Source organism: Salmo salar, chromosome ssa02 (assembly GCF_905237065.1).
Source record: "Salmo salar chromosome ssa02, Ssal_v3.1, whole genome shotgun sequence".
Lineage (NCBI taxonomy): Eukaryota > Metazoa > Chordata > Actinopteri > Salmoniformes > Salmonidae > Salmo > Salmo salar.
The window spans coordinates 40,336,032-40,355,543 of record NC_059443.1 but is presented as its reverse complement, the minus strand read 5'-3'; the positions used below and the strand labels follow the sequence as shown (position 1 = coordinate 40,355,543).

The following is a 19,512-nucleotide window of genomic DNA, read 5'->3' as shown; positions in this document are numbered from 1 at the left end:
TATGTTCAAACGTGATTAAATAGCCATAACAAATGGTGATATAAAATTAATATCCCCTTTATTTGCCAAGCCAAAAATATATACAGTACCAATCAAAAGTTTGGACACAGCTACTCATTCAAGGGATTTTCTTTATTTCTACATTGTAGAATAATAGTGAAGACATCAAAACTATGAAATAACATATATGTAATCATGGAGTAACCAAAAAGGTGCTAAACAAATCAAAATATATTTTAGATTCTTCAAAGTAGCTACCCTTCGCCTTTGACAGCTTTTCACACTCTTGGCATTCTCTCAACCAGCTTCACCTGGAATGCTTTTCCAACAGTCTTGAAGGAGTTCCCACATATGCTGAGCACTTGTTGGCTGCTTTTCCTTCACTCTGAGGTCCAACTCATCCCAAACCATCTCAATTGGGTAGAGGTCGGGTGATTGTGGAGGCCAGGTCATCTGATATAGCACTCCATCACTCTCCTTGGTCAAATAGCCCTTACAGTCTGGAGTTGTGTTGGGTCATTGTCCAGTTGAAAAACAAATGATAGTCCCACTAAGCGCAAAGCAGATGGGATGGCGCATCATGACAAAATGCTGTGGTAGCCATGCTGGTTAAGTGTGCCTTGAATTCTAAATAAATCACAGACAGTGTCAACAGCAAAGCACCCCCACACCATCGCACCTCCTCCTCCATGCTTCATGGTGGGAACCACACATGCAGAGATCATCCATTCACCTACTCTTCATCTCAAAGACAATGAGGTTGGAACCAAAAACCTCAAATTCGGCCTCATCAGACCAAAGGACAGATTTCCACCGGTCTAATGTCCATTGCTCGTGTTTCTTGGCCCAAGCAAGTCTATTCTTTTTATTGATGTCCTTTAGTTGTGGTTTCTTTGCAGCTTGAAGGCCTGATTCACACAGTCTCCACTGAACAGTTGATGTTGAGATATGTTTGTTATTTGAACTCTGTGAAGCATTTATTTGGGCTGGAATTTCTGAGGCTGGAAACTCTAATGAACTTATCCTCTGCAGCAGAGGTACCTCTGGGTCTTCCTTTCCTGTGGCGGTCCTCAAGAGAGCCAGTTTCATCATAGCGCTTGATGGTTTTTGAGACAGCACTAGAAGAAACTTTCAAAATTCTTGAAATTTTCCGGATTGACTGACCTTAATGTCTTAAAGTAATGGACTGTCAATTCTCATTGCTTATTTGAGCTGTTCTTGCAATAATATGGACTTGGTCTTTCACCAAATAGGGCTATCTTCTGTATACTAACCCTACCTTGTCACAACACAACTGATTGGCATTAAGGAAAGAAATTCCACAAATTAACTTTTAACAAGGCACACCTGTTAATTGAAATGCATTCCTGATGACTACCTCATGAAGCTGTTTGAGAGAATGCCAACAGTGTACAAAGCTGTCATCAAGGCAAAGGGTGGCTACTTTGAAGAATCTCAAACATAAACAATATATTTTGATTTGTTTAACACTTTTATGGTTACTACATGATTCCATATGTGTTTTGACTGGTACTGTATATTTGTTTACATTTAAAATAATACATAGTTATAAAATGGACACTAAAAAGCCTGCTAAAACATATTTTAGTAGCCTATTCCTCTCTGTTGGAGCTGTGGCATAAAATAAGTGTGTGCCGACATATATTATGGGTTGTAAATCATGAAGGGCCCGGCTGCAGAGCACGTAACTCTGCTGTCCCCAGAACTGGATAATTATTCAATGATTTGCATTTTTGCCTAATCTTCCTCTCTTATTAGGTATAGGCTTCTATATATTGTAGGTAGGTTCTGTATATCGCTAATAATAGGCTATTGAAGTAGGACTACTCTACACATTTCTTTCATAAGCTTTGCTCAGCTGTAAGTTTCCTTTTAACTTCTCATTAGATTTTCCCATCAAACTATTGTGCCCATTGAGAATGAAAAAATATATCTTTCTGAAAGGACATTTTGCGCTGCTTTGGTGAAAATCTTAACTGTCTACATTGTTCTTTTGCATTCTTTGTAACATATTTATTGAAATAGGTTATGCAGGCTATAGCAAAGAAATAGGCCACTTGGCATGGCTCTGCTGTCGGCTGCCCAGTCAGCTCTTTACTCCATGGAGCCAATCAGGTTGAAACAGGCTATACATTGTCTGTCACATCACCATCAGCGATGGCTGTCAATCCTCTTCGATATCCGATATTATCGTAATATCACCCAACCCTAAAAGTTCTTGCCTACAACTGAGACCCCTGAGAAGATGAGCTTATTTTTTACTTAGAATGACCATGGAGGCCTGCCATCTAATCAGTGTTAGCATTCAATCCCCTTTATATTGGTCTTTGTGTTTGCAGAGAAAGAGCATGTGTTTCATGAAGGTAGTCAACCAAACACAGGCAACCATCACGCAGACTGTAGATCCGCCACACTAACACACAGGTTTTAAAGGTAGATTCGGTGATGCATGACGTAAACTGCAGAGTTGGGCCAATTTCCACACCAACTAAAAGTATGAGGCACGAGGCTAAACTTCTCAGCTATTTTGGTCCCGCAGCTAATCACACTGCAGCAGTTACTCTGTGAATGAACTGACTTGCGTCACGCTCAACTGCAACGAGTGGTTCATTCGTCTGCACGTGGTAACGCCATATCGCCGATTCTCAGTTTAAAACACCACAAAAGCATTCCACAGTCATAAAAGTGAGCCCATGCCAAAAAAATCTACTACCCAAACACGACAGCCACCATAAGATAAACAAGGGCAGTCTTGACACTGGCAAACACAGAACCACTGAGCCCTGGGTCGTGTTCATTAGGCACCAAATGGTAGGGACTACCTGGACTTGTCCGATAAGAAGCGCTCGTTTCCATTTTCCATTACACAAAGCTTTGCTACAGTGTAACCTAATAAACATGATCCAGGTCCCTCGCTCCCATAGCTAAGCCCACCTGGACATCCCGGTATGACAGCAGTAGGTTCATGATGATGTCTGGGCTGAGCAGCTCCACCGTGTCAAGGCGCTTCTGGATGCGGCCCAGCTCCTGACTCAAATCCTGGCCACTGAAGCGCTCCCGGGCCGTGCGGATCTCATGCCGGATGGACTCCCGGAAGTACTCACTAATAAGAGAGTCAGTTGTACCCTTACACTTACACTTAACCCCTGAAAATGCTTGTGATCCAGGGGCATATATTATATATAACACAAATGACTGATAATATCTCATGTCTAACTGAAAGACATTTGCATTTGGGCAGTCTAGACATTTCCAAGCTTATTTGCTGCTATTATCCCACCCAACCAAGCTATCAAACCAAGCAGATTGGTTGAGCAAGAAAAAAAAACGACGTGAAAGACAATGAGGGAGTCATAAGGGAATAACTATACATGCAGCGTGGGTCGCATGACATGCTGACCTGGCATGAACGTGCACATTATCCAGCAGTTGGATGAGCCTCTCTACCAGTGGGGTGAGGAGGGGTTCTAGTTGGAAGCTTGGCTGCATCAGTTCTTTGATGCCGTTTAAGAGGGTTGCATCGCAGGCAAACACCTTGCCCTGTGGCAACACTACATACGGGATGAACGTGTAGCTCCCGCACTGCTCCTGAGGGAAGACACACATATGAGCATTAACATTCAAGCTCTCACACACAAGCGTTACCTATATGCAGCATACATAAACATTATGACCAAACCCCAGCACACTATTAGCAAACAGAAACATATACAATATTCACGTTGGAACCACTGTATTAACGTGTGTTCAAATATTAGGAAATGTTTTTGCTTAATCCCATCTCTGCAAAACCTTTATAAATATAAATGGAGGTGATGAACACTGTTCCATTGTCATATGCCTGCTTGAGGACTTATGACAATGGAGTACTCACCTTGCTACCTTATCCAGACCAGTGGTATCATGCTCTAATAGTGGCGCTGCTTTAAACACACATATCTACTAAACACACACATCCGCTTGATAGGCCTAAGGAAATCCATTGACCTATAAACCCATAAAAGACTGCAATTCAACCTTTGTTCAACAATCCTGAGAAAACAACCTTAGGATCAACCTATATCAGAGAAATCTGGGCTAAAAAAGTCACAAATCCTTATATATATAAAAAAAAGGACAGCAGTAGTTATTGGCAATATTATGCAACTGGTGGTGGGATTGTTGTGGCAATAGAAGGGACATCTTTATGGCACTGTAGCCTACTTTTTCCAAAATGTCACACCCTAAAATCTGTTTACAACCCAATTTCCCCCCAAAGTGAGCTGGCAAAAGGCCCACTTGGTCACTTCCTCAATCATTTAATAATTGTAAACTCTCACGATGTCCTGGGTGTACCTTGAGTGCTTGCAGGTCACTGTCCTGTTTGTAACAATACAGGATGATGTTATTGGTCATGCTGAAGCTCTCTCTTACGCCCAGGTGATAGAAGAGTGACTGCTGGCAGCAAGTGTCACTAATTTCCACAACTGCCACATCTGTCAAAAGAGAAGGGTCAAATTGGGTGTCGAAATTCGAAAACACCCGTGCAGCGCAAGTACACACTTAAAATACCTGTGTGTGCAGAAGACACTCACACACTAACTTTTTGGCCAACAATTTTGAAGAATGAAGTAGTGTGGTGTGGCAAATGCCTTGCTGACAGTCGACATGACTATACTTGCCTGCATTGTAGAAGATATCAAGAACGTCAGTCGTCCCAAGCGATATCCTCTCGAAAGGAATGGTTTTGAACACCGCGTGCGTGTCCGCGCAGGCTTCTTTCACAGACTTCAGTGTCAGGTTCTCTTCTGTCGGTGGCAGGGATGCATCTTCAACGATAATGTATGCAACAGCAACAGCCCTAGTCCGGCTCCGGGGTGACATAATCTTATTCGAGGTGCTGAGATCAATAGCCAAAGGGTCCTGCCATAAACTTCCAGCTGATACCCAAATCGGATCCTTTCTCTTGACCTCGTGCAGGCTCATACGTCTGCGTTCGGTGGTATACATTTTCCCAAATATTCAAGAACGCATATTCCAGTGTGTCATAGACAGTGCAGCTCTGTCCCTGTAAATTCCCCAGGTGCGTCTCGTCTCGACCCGTCTCCAGTGACATTCCGCGAAATGTTCCCTACACGCCTTCAACCCCTCCCATATCCCCGGCTGCGAACTCGCCCAATGTCTACACGCAAACTTCAAAACACAGGACACATTACAATATGGAAATAAACAAACTTCTTTCTCATTAGTGTAGCAAGTGTTCATGTGCACATGAACATCGCATCCACTTTGGTATTTTATTAGGATTCCCACTAGCTGTTGCAAAAGCAGCAGCTACTCTTTCTGGGGTCCACACAAACATAATACAGAACATCAATAGACAAGAACAGCTCAAGGACAGAACTACATAAAACATTTTTAAAAGGCATATGTAGCCTACATATCAATGCATGCAGACAAACTATCTAGGTCAAATTAACTGTTGGATTTACAGAGGCTCTTCTACGACCTCTGCTGGCGTAGCCAGAAATTCGTTGGGTGGGCCTGCAGAAATGTTGCTATTGAGATACGTTTGTCGTTTTAGAGCTAATCTCATGCTATTCTACACATTTTGCTATGATGCTGATAGAAAATATTGCTATTTTAAAGCTAATTTCCTGTAATTCTACAAATTTTGCCGTGGGAGAGAGTGTTTATTTCCATATTGTAATGTGTCCTGTGTTTTTTAGTTTGTGTGTCTAAGAGCTCCATGTCTTATCTGTACGCACGGACGACTCCATAAGTAATACTTTTGTCACCTATTGGCCTGTAGAACTATTATTATTAAACATGTATTCATTAAACTGGTAACGGGGATCTTCAGATAAGTCTTGTGAGGCTTGTTTGCCTCTTGAGCAAAACAACCGACATGTATGTATTCATGAGATAAGGGTGATATCTGCAGAGGTCGTGGATTGAGATGTAGCCCATGCAGAAATATGTCCGTTTTAAACAGAAGGATTTTGGTGGGGATTTTTTTATGTTAATTTGATTTCCGCAGGGCCGTGGAAATTGTATAGGGTTAATGTGCCATATTTCATATTTGGGCAAAGAGCTCCATGTTTAATAATGGGATGGTCCATAGTGAGAGCCATAGCTACAATGGTACTGGTTTCACCTGTGAGCTGGAATTACCTTCTAGCTCTGGTATGTGAGATGTGTGGGAGGCTGTCCATAGCCTGGTATACCCCAACCTGCTATAGTTGGTTTAGTAGGGTAGGACTGGTTAAGGCTTAAGTTTTCAATTTAGATTGAACTCTGCATTTTGAGTCTGTTCATTTTGTAAAACGTAAATGATGTAAATTCATTCCTTCATTGGATTTCATCATTCACCGGGAACCACTTTTCACTGTTAAAAAAAAACAGGACATTATTTTGCACCTGATTTTGCTGACTCCTGCTACTTACTGCCTATAAGGCTGCATCAACATTGAGTCTCTACGTCTAATCAGAGACAATTTGGCATTTTTCAAGCTAATTTCCTGCAATTCTACACATTTTGTAATGGGGCAGAGACTTTTTGTTGTTGCAGCTTTAAAGCTAATATCCTGCAATTCTACACTTTTTGCTATGAGGCAGAAAACCAGAACTGTGTTATGTTCCAAAAACATTTCAAGGGGAATACAAGAAGTATTGATGGAGTACTATGGAGCCTCCAAGTCCCATGTTGCCCTGGGATAAGAACATACACTGTAGAAAAGGAGCTAGGCTATGCGTTATATTTGTTCTTAATATCGACATTAATAGTAGAATGATAGTGTTTCACAATATTCTTTCCACAAAAAAAATGTATTTGGTCCACACAAAATTGCATTTATGGGTAGAGCCTTCTTATTGGTCAACAAAAGACGACCATACCGTGGTCAAATTGACAGTTTCCTTTCGCTTCCGTACAGGTTAGCTGACGTCACAACCACGATGTGCGTTTACAACGGGCAGCAGGCCGTGTGTTCTGGTTCTGGATGGCCAGATAGCTAGCAACAATGACAAGACACTGACATGTGGTGAATCCTTAGTGGCTCGTTTCAGCTCAGTTGTACCATGTCTTATTTGTAGGTGTTTTGACTGATGTCCCATCTATGATAATATGGCCAAAATGTTTTCAATAAACATTGGAGATGGACTATGTTGACAAATGCTGTCAGAAATCTATGCCAACCCCGTGTTTTGCCCCATAGTTGCGCACTTGTTGGTTTTGTTGCTAAACAATCAATCCCTTCTATATCCTATATCCCCAAAGTAAGATTCCACAGCCACAAAGTCAAAATTGGCTACAAAAAAATAGGTTAGGGTTTAATTTAAGGTTAGCATTGCGGTTGTTAGGGTTAAATTCAAATGTTAAGAGAAATTGTTGAAATGGGCGGGGTTTATGACTTTGTGGTCATAGAAACGAGTGACGACAAATCGACTGGGGCCAGCAAATCTCATCGTCAAATCGACTGGGGCTGTGCGATTTCTACATGTTTGACGTTTGCTGTCCCCAGTTAATTTGACAAGACAGCTCATCTTTTGTTGACCAATAAGGCTGCACCATTAGAATGCAGTTGTGTGAGCCCCCAATAACATTATTTGGGAAATATATTATCACTGTATAAATTAAGGACTTTAATGAAATTACAATACAAAAATGTTACATCTAGCTTTTTTATTATTACATTACATTGTATTGCATTACACCCTCTAAACTTACTCGACAGATACCAGTCTTTGGCCAAAATATGTTCAAAATATGTTCAATTTGCTGTGGTTAGCAATATTCATGTAATTTTTTATCTGGCAGTAGCTCTGTGGCCCACACTTTGAGAACCACCAGGGGTACTCAACTCTTAACCTACGAGGTCCAGAGCCTGCTGGTTCTCTGTTCTACCTGATAATTAAATTGTACACACCTGGTGTCCCAGGTCTAAATCTAGTACCCGAAAAAAAATTAAAAAATAAAGCAGTGTAACTGGCTTTGAGGTCCAGAGTTAAGTTTGAGGGGTCTATGTGATACTATTACTGACGATATGACAGAAATGAGAAAACATTACTCACCCAAAGCAGCGCGGCATAGGACTGCAGGCAAGGCTAATAAAACTGAAATAACCATGTTATCAGAATTTTGGGTACATTAGTCTGTAGAGCTTGCGAAATTTACATCTAGTTTAAAACTTGATGTGGCTTACTGTGTGGTTACGATGGTTTACTTGAACATACATTAAGCATCAAGGTTATGGCGAACAAATATCAACAAAACTAAGAGTCGTTCACAACCTTTATGTACAATACAAAATATCTAAAATGGAACTACAATGCAAATGGTGTTCAAAAAAGTAAAAAACTAAATTGTCTTTGTCGTTGGAATAGTCATGCTGTACAGTGTGGTATGAGCTTTCTCCAGAAACCTCCATAGCCTACAGTCAATTCGGTGGTAAAGACTGGGTAAACGAGAATACACTGCGACACACACATTTTTTCCTACGTCACAAGCAGCACACATTTAAAGCAGATACATACACGCGTATGCTTTCTTTACTCCTTGTTGCAACGCTCAAATACACTATATGATGAATCCAGCGTTCACATTCAATACATCCAGTGTATTTACAGTTAAGGTCTGGACATAGGCTAGCCTTCAGCAATATACTAATTTGTATTCAATGTTCTATTCCAAAAATATAATAATAAAATAATTTTTTGTAAAGTAACTTCTTTCTGGCATTGAGCACTTGTGTTGAACGTAAGCAGTCAGATATGGGGGGGGGACTCAACCACACGACTGATCTTAAGCTAATGTCCTGAGAATAGAGAGTACTGAGACCTGTTACTGCAGGTTAAAGCAGGTTTTTATGACCGCCAAATAGAGACCACAAAGACATCTCCTACCACTTTTTTATTTTATTTGTTCCGTTAACCCTGAAAGCTGCTTAACCCAACACGCCATGGGTTCAAGTTAATTGTTCCATCTGTGTTAAGGAGATGGCCAACAGGTGGTAGGCATCAGTGAACATTATTTTCCAACAATACACTTGACTGGAATAATCCGTGGCCCTGTCAGAATACTTGAAAGAACGCACATTTCCTTCCTTGTTTCCCTGAGGTAAGCACATATTTACAAAGCAAAATCCTACTATTTTCAACAATCCAACCAATTAAGCTCTGTAATTACTTCAAAAAGGAAAGTAGGACGAAAGGACGCATGTCGCAACTATTCGAAAAGGCTCGGAGGTCTTGCATTCACTCATCCAGGCCCTCGTCATCTTCCTCCGCCCTGGCGTCCACCTCAGCTGTGTCGGAAAACTCATGCAGCAGGACGTACTCGCGGCTACTGAAGCCAAACTTGAGCACGTCCTTCTCCTTGAGCTCGTAGTAGCGCTGCGCCTCAATGCGCTGGTTGTTCAGGTAGGTGCCATTGCCCGAACCTAGGTCAATGATGTAGGGCTTCACCCGCCGCCCGCCAGTTCCATCCGAACGCGTGAACTCCACCAGCCTGGAAATCAGCAGACACAGAAAGAACTACATTACCCAGAGGTTGAAAGTGTCCCGACCTAGAGATTGAAATCACATAAACCCAACAGAACTATATTATCCAGATGTCAAAAGTGTCAGACCTCAACAAAATGTTGGGAAATTATGTAAGCAGGAAAATGACAATTTCAAAACAGAGACCATTTTCGAAGGATTAGCAGCTAAACTAATGTCATCCCGAGGGCCTGATTTGAGCAACCAAGTGATTGTCAGATCTCACCTGTACTGGAACACAGCGTGCTGTTTGGAGCAGGAGGGGTGGTCGATGGGGATATCAGCAATCTTCCTCTGCCGCCCCATCAGGTAGGCACTCTGCCTGTGGACGTACATGACCGGGAGCTGCTCATCGTTCTTGAAGGGGTACAGTCGCCACCTGCGCTTGGGGATGCGAGCCTCGGGGGGCTCGTTGTACTTGATCACTTCCCCCCTGAACGTGTTGGTATCTTCCGTGAGCGCACCAGACAGTTCAAAGTTGGGCTTCTCTTTATCGACTGGGGGGCTGTCTTTGCCCTCGCCCCCCTCTTGGGTACCTTGTCCGAAAGCTTGTCGCTCATCATTGTTCTCCTCAAACCGGTGCCGGTTGTCCCGTCGTTGATTGTCATGCTGCTGTCTCTCTGCCTGCTGCTCCTGGAAGGAGCGGGATTCTCGCTCTCTGGGCCTGTCCCCACCTCCACCCCGCTCTCTCTCTCCTCGTTTTCTCTCCCTGGGTCTGTCAGACTCTCTGGGTCCGTCAGCCTGCTCCCACCTACTTCGCCGCACTGGTGGCTCCGAGGGCTCTGGCTTGTTGTTGCGGTCACGCCTTCTATGGTCATTGGCACCTCGGTCAGCACCGCGGTGGTCACCCTGCTCCTATTGGGGAGACAGTGGGACAAGAGCATTAGCCTAATTCCCGAGTCAAAATTAGTTAGTAAAGTGTTAATAATGAAAGAACATATTTGCTGCATTAAAAGTTTTACATGAATGCATTTCCCCAATTGTTACATTTACTCATAAGTAGAGACAGAATCACCCGCTTTATTTTGACATCGGCACCGCGGGGAGAGCTTCGGCTCCTGCCGGTGTTTTTGGGCGATCTGTCTCGTCTTCCCAACGCCCTTCTACCTGGCGAATGACCTTTTGCCCTGGGTGGCGATCTAGTCAATCAAATCAACAAGGAAAGGCTTTAAAACCAATAGTTAATTTAACACCAATGCTAGCTAGCTACAACGGACTGTTCCTACTGGATTCTTCTCTGAGCGACAGCTGACAAATAATTCGTAATACGGGGTTTCGACATACAGGATGGCCGCTGGCCTTGGGAGTCAATCATCCGTGTCAGTGGCCTGCTTGGGCCAGTGAAAATAAATATTGTAATAATGCTATTTTCAATCTGGGATATAGATTTGATGAAAAACACAAATTCCCAAAGCTGTTATTTCTTTAGGCACATTATTTATAACACGCAGCGCACACATAGCTGTTGAGACGAATAATCTGTCGGGCAGCAAGAGGATGCAGCTCAACTGGTTGTCGCGTAGAGCAGCTCACAGAAGAACGACAGCAGCAGCAGGGAAGACGTTTCAACTTATGATAACTACCAGTAAAAGCTAAGGCAACAATAGGTATGCAAACCGGGTATTTAAAAAGTTTGGTCCGAAGTCATGGTTAAATCTTTGCGATGCGCAATTCAGTCATCAGGCTCTGTTTGAATGAACAAATTCTAAATGCTTTACTAAAAAAAAAAACTTCCCAATTTGTTTTGCAAACTCTGGCATCACATTTAGGCTACATGGTACAGTACAGAAACACCATTAGCCGAATTGTCTCTTGCTAGGGTGCGCAATTGAATTGAAAGGCAACTACACCCCCCTCCAACATTACATTTTTTACAGACCTCAAAACTGGTCTCCTGATGTGGTTTAAGCATTGTTTGGGACTTGGAACATCCATTTTTTAAAATCATTTTCTATATATAAAAAGATTGAGAGTGAAAACCAGACAAAAATAGGAAAACCCAGAAACTGGGAAAAACAAAACTGGGGAAATGGAATTTAGAAAAAGATAGCAGGACCCTATAAAATCTGTTGACTGTTAAAAACCACGAATAACACCTTTTGAGATTACATTAAGGTTTAATAAACAATCAATGTAAATATTATATTGTCAAGTTAAAATGCAATTATTAGTGTATGGAGTGTAGGTTATTATAGGCTACTTGCTCAGCCCGCAAAATATGTATACAATCAACTGATATTTAAATTATCCACGCATTATCCTTTTTCCTGTGACATCTTGGCCCAGGACAGTATATCATTTATTCCATTTGGACCAGTAGCTTTCAGTTGGCACTGGGCCGGTGTGCCACTGGCAAATTTACCATTTATAGCTAGTCTGATTAATCAGGCTGTAATACAGAACTGGTATATACAGCCTGAAACTAATGACAGCAAAATCATGTAAATGTTCCTTAAAACAAACTTTACCTTGTTCCGAACCATATACCTACCGGCTCTCTAAAAAGTTGGGTAAAATTGAGAAAATGAAGGACAAACCACTCAGACAACCAGTAATGTTTAAATGTAATTTTATTCAACATTCTGGAGGCATGAGTTTCGGGCTGCGTACCAATTAACTGTGTATTACTGCCTGATTAATCACACTAAACACATACAAGGCCCTCCCTCGTCATCCGTCGGGCAAATCTGACCATGACTCCCTTCTCCTGCTTCCTGTTAACAAACCAAAGCTCAAAACAGGAAGTACCAGTGATGTGGTCAATATGGAAGTGGTCGGAAGCAGACGCGAGGCTACAAGACTGTTTTGCTAGTATAGACACTTGTGATATGTGGCAGGGCTTGCAGATTCATTTTATTTAACCAGGTAGGCTAGTTGAGAACAAGTTCTCATTTGCAACTGCGACCTGGCCAAGATAAAGCATAGCAATTTGACACACAACAGAGTTACACATGGAACAAACAAAACATACAGTCAATAATACAGTAGAACAAAAGAAAACAAAAAGTCTATATACAGTGAGTGCAAATGAGGTAAGTTAAGGCAATAAATAGGCCATGGTGGCGAAATAATTACAATATAGCATTTAAACACTGGAATGGTAGATGTGCAGAAGATGAATGTGCAAGTAGAGATACTGGGGTGCAAAGGAGCAAGATAAATAAATAAATACAGTATGGGGATGAGGTAGGTTGATAGCCCATCTGTTAACAGCCCATCTATGTACAGGTGCAGTGATCTGTGAGCTGCTCTGACAGCTGGTGCTTAAAGCTAGTGAGGGAGATATGAGTCTCCAGCTTCAGAGATTTTTGCAGTTCGTTCCAGTCATTGGCAGCAGAGAACTGGAAGGAAAGACGACCAAAGGAGGAATTGGCTTTGGGGGTGACCAGTGAGAGCGCGTGCTATGAGTGGGTGCTGCTATGGTGACCAGTGAGCTGAGATGCGGCAGGGCTTTATCTAGCAGAGACTTGTAGATAACCTGTAGCCAGTGAGTTTGGCGACGAGTATGAAGCGAGGGCCAACCAACGAGAGCGTACAGGTCACAATGGTGGGTAGTGTATGGGGCTTTGGTGACAAAACGGATGGCACTGTGATAGACTGCATCAAGTTTGTTGAGTAGAGTGTTGGAGGCTATTTTATAGATGACCACCAAAGTCGAGGATCAGTAGGATGGTCAGTTTTACGAGGGTATGTTTGGCAGCATGAGTGAAGGATGCTTTGTTGCGATATAGGAAGCAGATTCTAGATTTAATTTTGGATTGGAGATCCTTAATGTGAGTCTGGAAGGAGAGTTTACAGTCTAACCAGACACGCAGGCATTTGTAGTTGTCCACGTATTCTAAGTCAGATCAGCGAGCAGGTGCGGGCAGTGATCGATTGAATAGCATGCATTTAGTTTTATTTGCTTTTAACCTCTTGGGGCTAGGTGGGACGCTAGCGTGCCACCCGTGGTGCACTCCATCAACAGCAGGTGCATTTCAAGAGCGGCAAATTTGAATCCAAATAAATGTCAAAATTCAAATTTTTCAAAAATACAACTATGTTACACCATTTGAAAGATAAACATCTCCTTAATCTAACCACGTTTTACGATTTCAAAAAGGTTTTACGGCGAAAGCATAAATTTAGAGTATGTTAGGACAGTACATTTACAAGAGTTGTGTGTAATGTTTTGTCAAGTCAAAGACAGGGTCACCAAAACCATAAAACCAGCTAAAATGATGCACTAACCTTTTACAATCTCCATCAGATGACACTCCTAGGACATTATGTTAGACAATGCATGCATTTTTAGTTCTATCAAGTTCATTTTTATATCCAAAAACAGCGTTTTACTATGGCATTGATGTTGAGGAAATCGTTTCCCTCCAATAACCGGCAGTCAAGTCAGCGTCAGAAATTAAATAATTAAAATTAGAAAACATTGGTAAAATATTATATTGTCATTTAAAGAATTATAGATTTACATCTCTTGAACGCAATCAACTTGCCAGATTTAAAAATAACCTTACTGGGAAATCACACTTTGCAATAATCTGAGCACTGCGCCCAGAAAAATACGCGTTGCGATACAGACTAGACGTCATGTTGGGGAGATCTAAAATCGAAAATACTATGTAAATAATCCATTACCTTTGATTCTCTTCATCAGATGTCACTTCCAGGTATCACAGGTCCATAACGAATGTAGTTTTGTTCAAAAAAGCTCATCATTTATGTCCAAAAATCTCCGTCTCGTTAGCACATGATGTAAGCCAGCCGGACTTCTCGTCATGAACGAGGGGAAAAAATATATTTCCGTTCGTTCAAACATGTCAAGCGTTGTATAGCATAAATCATTAGGGCCTTTTTAACCAGAACATGAATAATATTCAAGGTGGACGAATGCATACTCTTTTATAACGTATTGGAACGAGGGTACCCAACATGAACTAGCGCGCCAGGTGTCTAATGGGACATCACCGTTCCATGGCTCTTGTTCGGTCAGATCTCCCTCCAGAAGACTCAAAACACTTTGTAAAGGCTGGTGACATCTAGTGGAAGCAATAGGAAGTGCCAAAATATTCCTAAACCCCTGTGTTTTTCAATGGGATAGGTTTAAAGTCAATACAACACATCAGGTATCCACTTCCTGTCAGAAAATGTCTCAGGGTTTTGCCTGCCAAATGAGTTCTGTTATACTCACAGACACCATTCAAACAGTTTTGGAAACTTTAGAGTGTTTTCTATCCATATATAATAAGTATATGCATATTCTAGTTACTGGGTAGGATTAGTAACCAGATTAAATCGGGTACATTTTTTTTATCCAGACGTGCAAATGCTGCCCCCTAGACCCAACAGGTTAACCTGTTGGGGCTAGGGGGCAGTATTTTCACGGCTGGATAAAAAAATGTACCCGATTTAAGAAAATGCATATACTTATTATATATGGATAGAAAACACCCTAAAGTTTCTAAAACTGTTTGAATGGTGTCTGTGAGTATAACAGAACTCATTTGGCAGGCAAAACCCTGAGACATTTTCTGACAGGAAGTGGATACGTGATGTGTTGAATTACCTTTAAGCCTATGCCATTGAAACACACAGGGGTTGATTAATGTTTTGGCACTTCCTATTGCTTCCACTAGATGTCACCAGCCTTTACAAAGTGTTTTGAGTCTTTTACTGTGAGATCTGACCGAACAAGAGCCTTGGAACGGTGATGGCCGATTAGACTCTGGCGCGCGAGTTCATGTTGGGTACCCTCGTTCCAATACGTTATAAAAGAGAATGCATTCGTCCACCTTGAATATTATTCATGTTCTGGTTAAAAAGGCACTAATGATTTATGCTATACAACGTTTGACATGTTTGAACGAACGTAAATATATTTTTTCCCCTCGTTCATGACGAGAAGTCCGGCTGGCTTAGATCATGTGCTAACAACACGGAGCTTTTTGGACATAAATGATGAGCTTTTTTGAACAAAACTACATTCGTTATGGACCTGGGTTTCCTGGAAGTGACATCTGATGAAGAGAATCAAAGGTAATGGATTATTTACATAGTATTTTCGATTTTAGATCTCTCCAACATGGCCGTTTGTCTGTATAGCAAAGCGTATTTTTCTGGGCGCAGTGCTCAGATTATTGCAAAGTGTGATTTCCCAGTAAGGTTATTTTTAAATCTGGCAAGTTGATTGCGTTCAAGAGATGTAAATCTATAATTCTTTAAATGACAATATAATATTTTACCAATGTTTTCTAATTTTAATTATTTAATTTGTGGTGCTGACTTGAATGCCGGTTATTGGAGGGAAACGATTTCCTGAACATCAACGCCATAGTAAACCGCTGTTTTTGGATATAAATATGAACTTGATAGAACTAAAAATGCATTTATTGTCTAACATAATGTCCTAGGAGTGTCATCTGATGGAGATTGTTAAAGGTTAGTGCATCATTTTAGCTGGTTTTGGTGACGCCTGTCTTTGAATTGACAAAACATTACACACAGCTATTGTCAATGTACTCTCCTAACATAATCTAACTTTATGCTTTCGTCGTAAAACCTTTTTGAAATCGGACAACATGGTTAGATTAAGGAGATGTTTATCTTTCAAAGGGTGTAAGATAGTTGTATGTTTGAAAAATTAGAATTTTGACATTTATTTGGTTTCAAATTTGCCGCTCTTGAAATGCACCTGCTGTTGATAGGGTGCACCACGGGTGGCACGCTAGCGTCCCACATAGCCCCAAGAAGTTAAGAGCAGTTGGAGGCCACGGAAGGAGAGTTGTATGGCATTGAAACTCGTCTGGAGGTTAGTTAACACAGTGTCCAAAGAGGGGCCAGAAGTATACAGAATGGTGTCATCTGCGTAGAGGTGGATCAGAGAATCACCAGCAGCAAGAACAACATCATTGATGTATACAGAGAAGAGTCGGCCCGAGAATTGAACCCTGTGGTACCCCCATAGAGACTGCCAGAGGTCCAGACAACAGGACCTCCAATTTGACACACTGAACTCTATCAGAGAAGTAGTTGGTAAACCAGGCGAGGCAATCATTTGAGAAACCAAGGCTGTCGAGTCTGCCAAAAAGAATGTGGTGATTGACAGAGTCGAAATCCTTGGCCAGGTTGATGAATATGGCTGCACAGTAATGTCTCTTATCGATGGCGGTTATGATGACGTTTAGGACCTTGAGCGTGGCTGAGGTGCACTCATGACCAGCTCTGAAACCAGATTGCATAGCGGAACTTGGCTTTCGAAGACCTTAAAAAAGACAGGGTAGGATATAGGTCTGTAGCAGTTTGGGTCTAGAGTGTCAACCCCTTTGAAGAGGGGGATGACCACGGCAGCTTTCCAATCTTTGGGAATCTCAGACGATACAAAAGAGAGGTTGAACAGGCTATTAATAGGGGTTGCAACAATGTCGGCAGTTAATTTTAGAAAGAGAGGGTCCAGATTGTCTAGCCCGGCTGATTTATATGGGTCCAGATTTTGCAGCTCTTTCAGAACATCAGCTATCTGGATTTGGGTGAAGGAGAAATCGTGGGGGCTTTGGCGGGTTGCTGTGGAGGGTGCCGGGCAGTTGACCGGGGTAGGGGTAGCCAGGTGGAAAGCATGGCCAGCCGTAGAGAAATGCTTATTGAAATTCTCAATTATAGTGGATTTATCGGTAACAGTGTTTCCAGATAAGGGATTACAAAGGGAAACCCAGAGTTGCCCAGCGATGCAGAACTCCTAAACAAGCTAAATGCCCTTTCACGCTCGCGTCAAGGAATAGAACACTGTGCCTTGCTTGAAAGCCCATTTTTCCAGATGACTGTGATATCTAATTCGCATACTGTCCCAACAGATCCACAGATGATGCAATCTCAATTGCACTTCACAATGCCCTCTCCCACCTGGACAAGAGCAGAAATAACTACACCATAGTCCCCTCCAAGCTCATCACCAAGCTAGGGGACCCAGTGACTGAACCCCTAACTCTGCAACTGGATCCTGTGTAGGCAACAATAACTCTGCCACGCTGACCCTCAACACAGGGGCCACTCAGGGGTGTTTGCTTAGTCCCCTCCTGCACTTCCTGTTCACCCACGCAGCTGCATGACCACGCACGACTGCAACACCATCAAGTTTGCTGACAACGCGATACTGGTAAGCCTGATCACTGACGCCGATGAGTCAGCCTACAGGGAGGTCGACAGAGTCTTAGAGTGTGGGTGGAAAGATTTGGCAAGGGACCTCTGACCCTCAAAAAGTTCTACAGCTGTACCATCGAGAGCATAATGACAGGCTGCATCACCCCTCGGTATGCAACGCCCTTGACCGCAAAGCACTTCAGAGGGTGGTGCAGACAGCCCAGTACATCACAGTCAGAGGAAGGCTAAAAGAATTGCTAAAGACTCAAGCCACAGACTATTCACGCTGCTGCCAGCCGGAACATCGGCTCTCAGGCCAACAGGCTCCAAGCCATAAGACTGCTCAATAGCCAGTTAATGGTACCAGAACTATCTGCATTGACCCTACGCACACTCACTAGACTACATACACTGACACTCCCACAGACAATACAAACTACACACGCACACACTCATTTGCCGCTGCTCTTTATTTTACTCAATCTATCCTGATGCCTAGCGACTTCACTGTCTTCATGTGCATATCTACCTCAAATTGCTCGTACCTATGTACATTGACCTGGTACTTGCTGTATATACTGTCAAATCAAAATCAAATAACAATGAGGCTATACAGGGGGTACTGGTATTGAGTCAATGAGCTGAGGTACAGGTTATGGTAGCGCCATTCTTGTGTATTTTAATAATTGGGAAGGGCTCGTAAGCAAGCATTTCACGGTAAAGTATCCAGTGCTTGTGACATTTTTATTTGAGTTCTAGCTAGCTATCACTGTTTCCAGTCAACTAACATTAAATGAGCTAGCTAATTGAGGGAAAACTAGGCGGCATTCAGTCATTTACTTTGCCCACTACCACCTCATAAGAATTTAATACAATCCTGACACCGTGTTAACGTTTAGAAACGTCAATAATCATCACTTCCATACGTCTTAAAAGACATATGGAACTTATCAGCGAGAAATAAAAAAAATACACTCAATCTAACAATTTTGCATATTCATTCAGCTATGGTTCAACTATGCTTACACTGGTGGTCGGTCGCATCGTCTTCAGAAACAAGCGCTTTAACGTGGAGATATTTCAGTGTGGAAACACTAACCTTAATCCAATCAAGGCGTGTATCAATTTACCCTTTTTAAAAAAAAAATTGGTATTAATATTTATATGAAAAATAAGATCATGCTTCCAAAGCCGTACCACCAGCGACGCGTGTTAATGTTCAGATTGAGCGTCGGTGCTCATAACAAAACTCGCCGTATAGAAGACGCCTTTGTTCAATGACTTGTGTAATGTAATGGAACAAGAGTCGTGATCGAGGGCTAATTGAGGGTTACAAGACTAAAGCACAACAATAACGCCTACTAGTTAGCTAAATCGTTAGCTTAGTGGCTAGCTAGTTGCTATTATTTATATTGTGTAACATCATGGCCTTGCAACCCTACGGTGTAATTTGTGTTCGCTAGCTACAATACTATACACCCATGAAATCAGGCTACCTGCTTGTTCGTCTCCTCTGAGGCGGTGGGCTTGGGCTGCCGTTGGACCCCGAACTCGAGCGCCGTGATCTCTGGGGCCTAGCAGGGCTGTGTTTCTCTTGTTTGATTTTCGGTTTTGAGTCCCGCACCGGAGATTCCAACATTTTATGCCGCCTCTCTTTTTCCATTATGAAACTTAACCAATAGTTGAAAATCAACTAAATAAAGGTCATTGCGAATACATATGTATAAAAAGTGAACAACAAACTCCACTGCAAACGCTGAGAAAATGCTCTATTGTGCGCAAGGAAACGCGTTTCCGCTTCCGGCAGAACGCTTTAAATATTTTTCACCGTGGCTATGGACTAGT

At 42.2% G+C, this 19,512-nt stretch overlaps 2 protein-coding genes across 2 annotated transcripts in view; both read right to left on the bottom strand.

The window, feature by feature from the left end:
- The window catches only part of LOC106583027 (mitogen-activated protein kinase kinase kinase 5), a 32,193-nt gene extending 27,051 nt beyond the window's left edge, over positions 1–5,142 (bottom strand). The window contains exons 1-4 of the mRNA XM_014166770.2: positions 4,683–5,142; positions 4,357–4,496; positions 3,422–3,609; positions 2,956–3,124 (exon numbers count right to left, since the gene is read on the bottom strand). Of these exons, the coding sequence (XP_014022245.2) occupies positions 2,956–3,124; positions 3,422–3,609; positions 4,357–4,496; positions 4,683–5,010 (825 nt within the window). The 5' untranslated portion in view covers positions 5,011–5,142. The remainder of the gene's footprint in view (positions 1–2,955; positions 3,125–3,421; positions 3,610–4,356; positions 4,497–4,682) is intronic.
- A 2,527-nt stretch (positions 5,143–7,669) lies between these two features.
- LOC106583031 (smad nuclear-interacting protein 1) lies at positions 7,670–19,472 on the bottom strand. Its single transcript, XM_014166785.2, has 4 exons — positions 19,164–19,472; positions 10,556–10,679; positions 9,767–10,395; positions 7,670–9,508 (listed from the first exon to the last, which is right to left on the bottom strand). The coding sequence occupies exons 1-4, from the start codon at positions 19,328–19,330 to the stop codon at positions 9,256–9,258; spliced, it is 1,173 nt and encodes a 390-aa protein (XP_014022260.1). The 5' UTR covers positions 19,331–19,472; the 3' UTR covers positions 7,670–9,255.
- Positions 19,473–19,512: the final 40 nt, after the last annotated feature.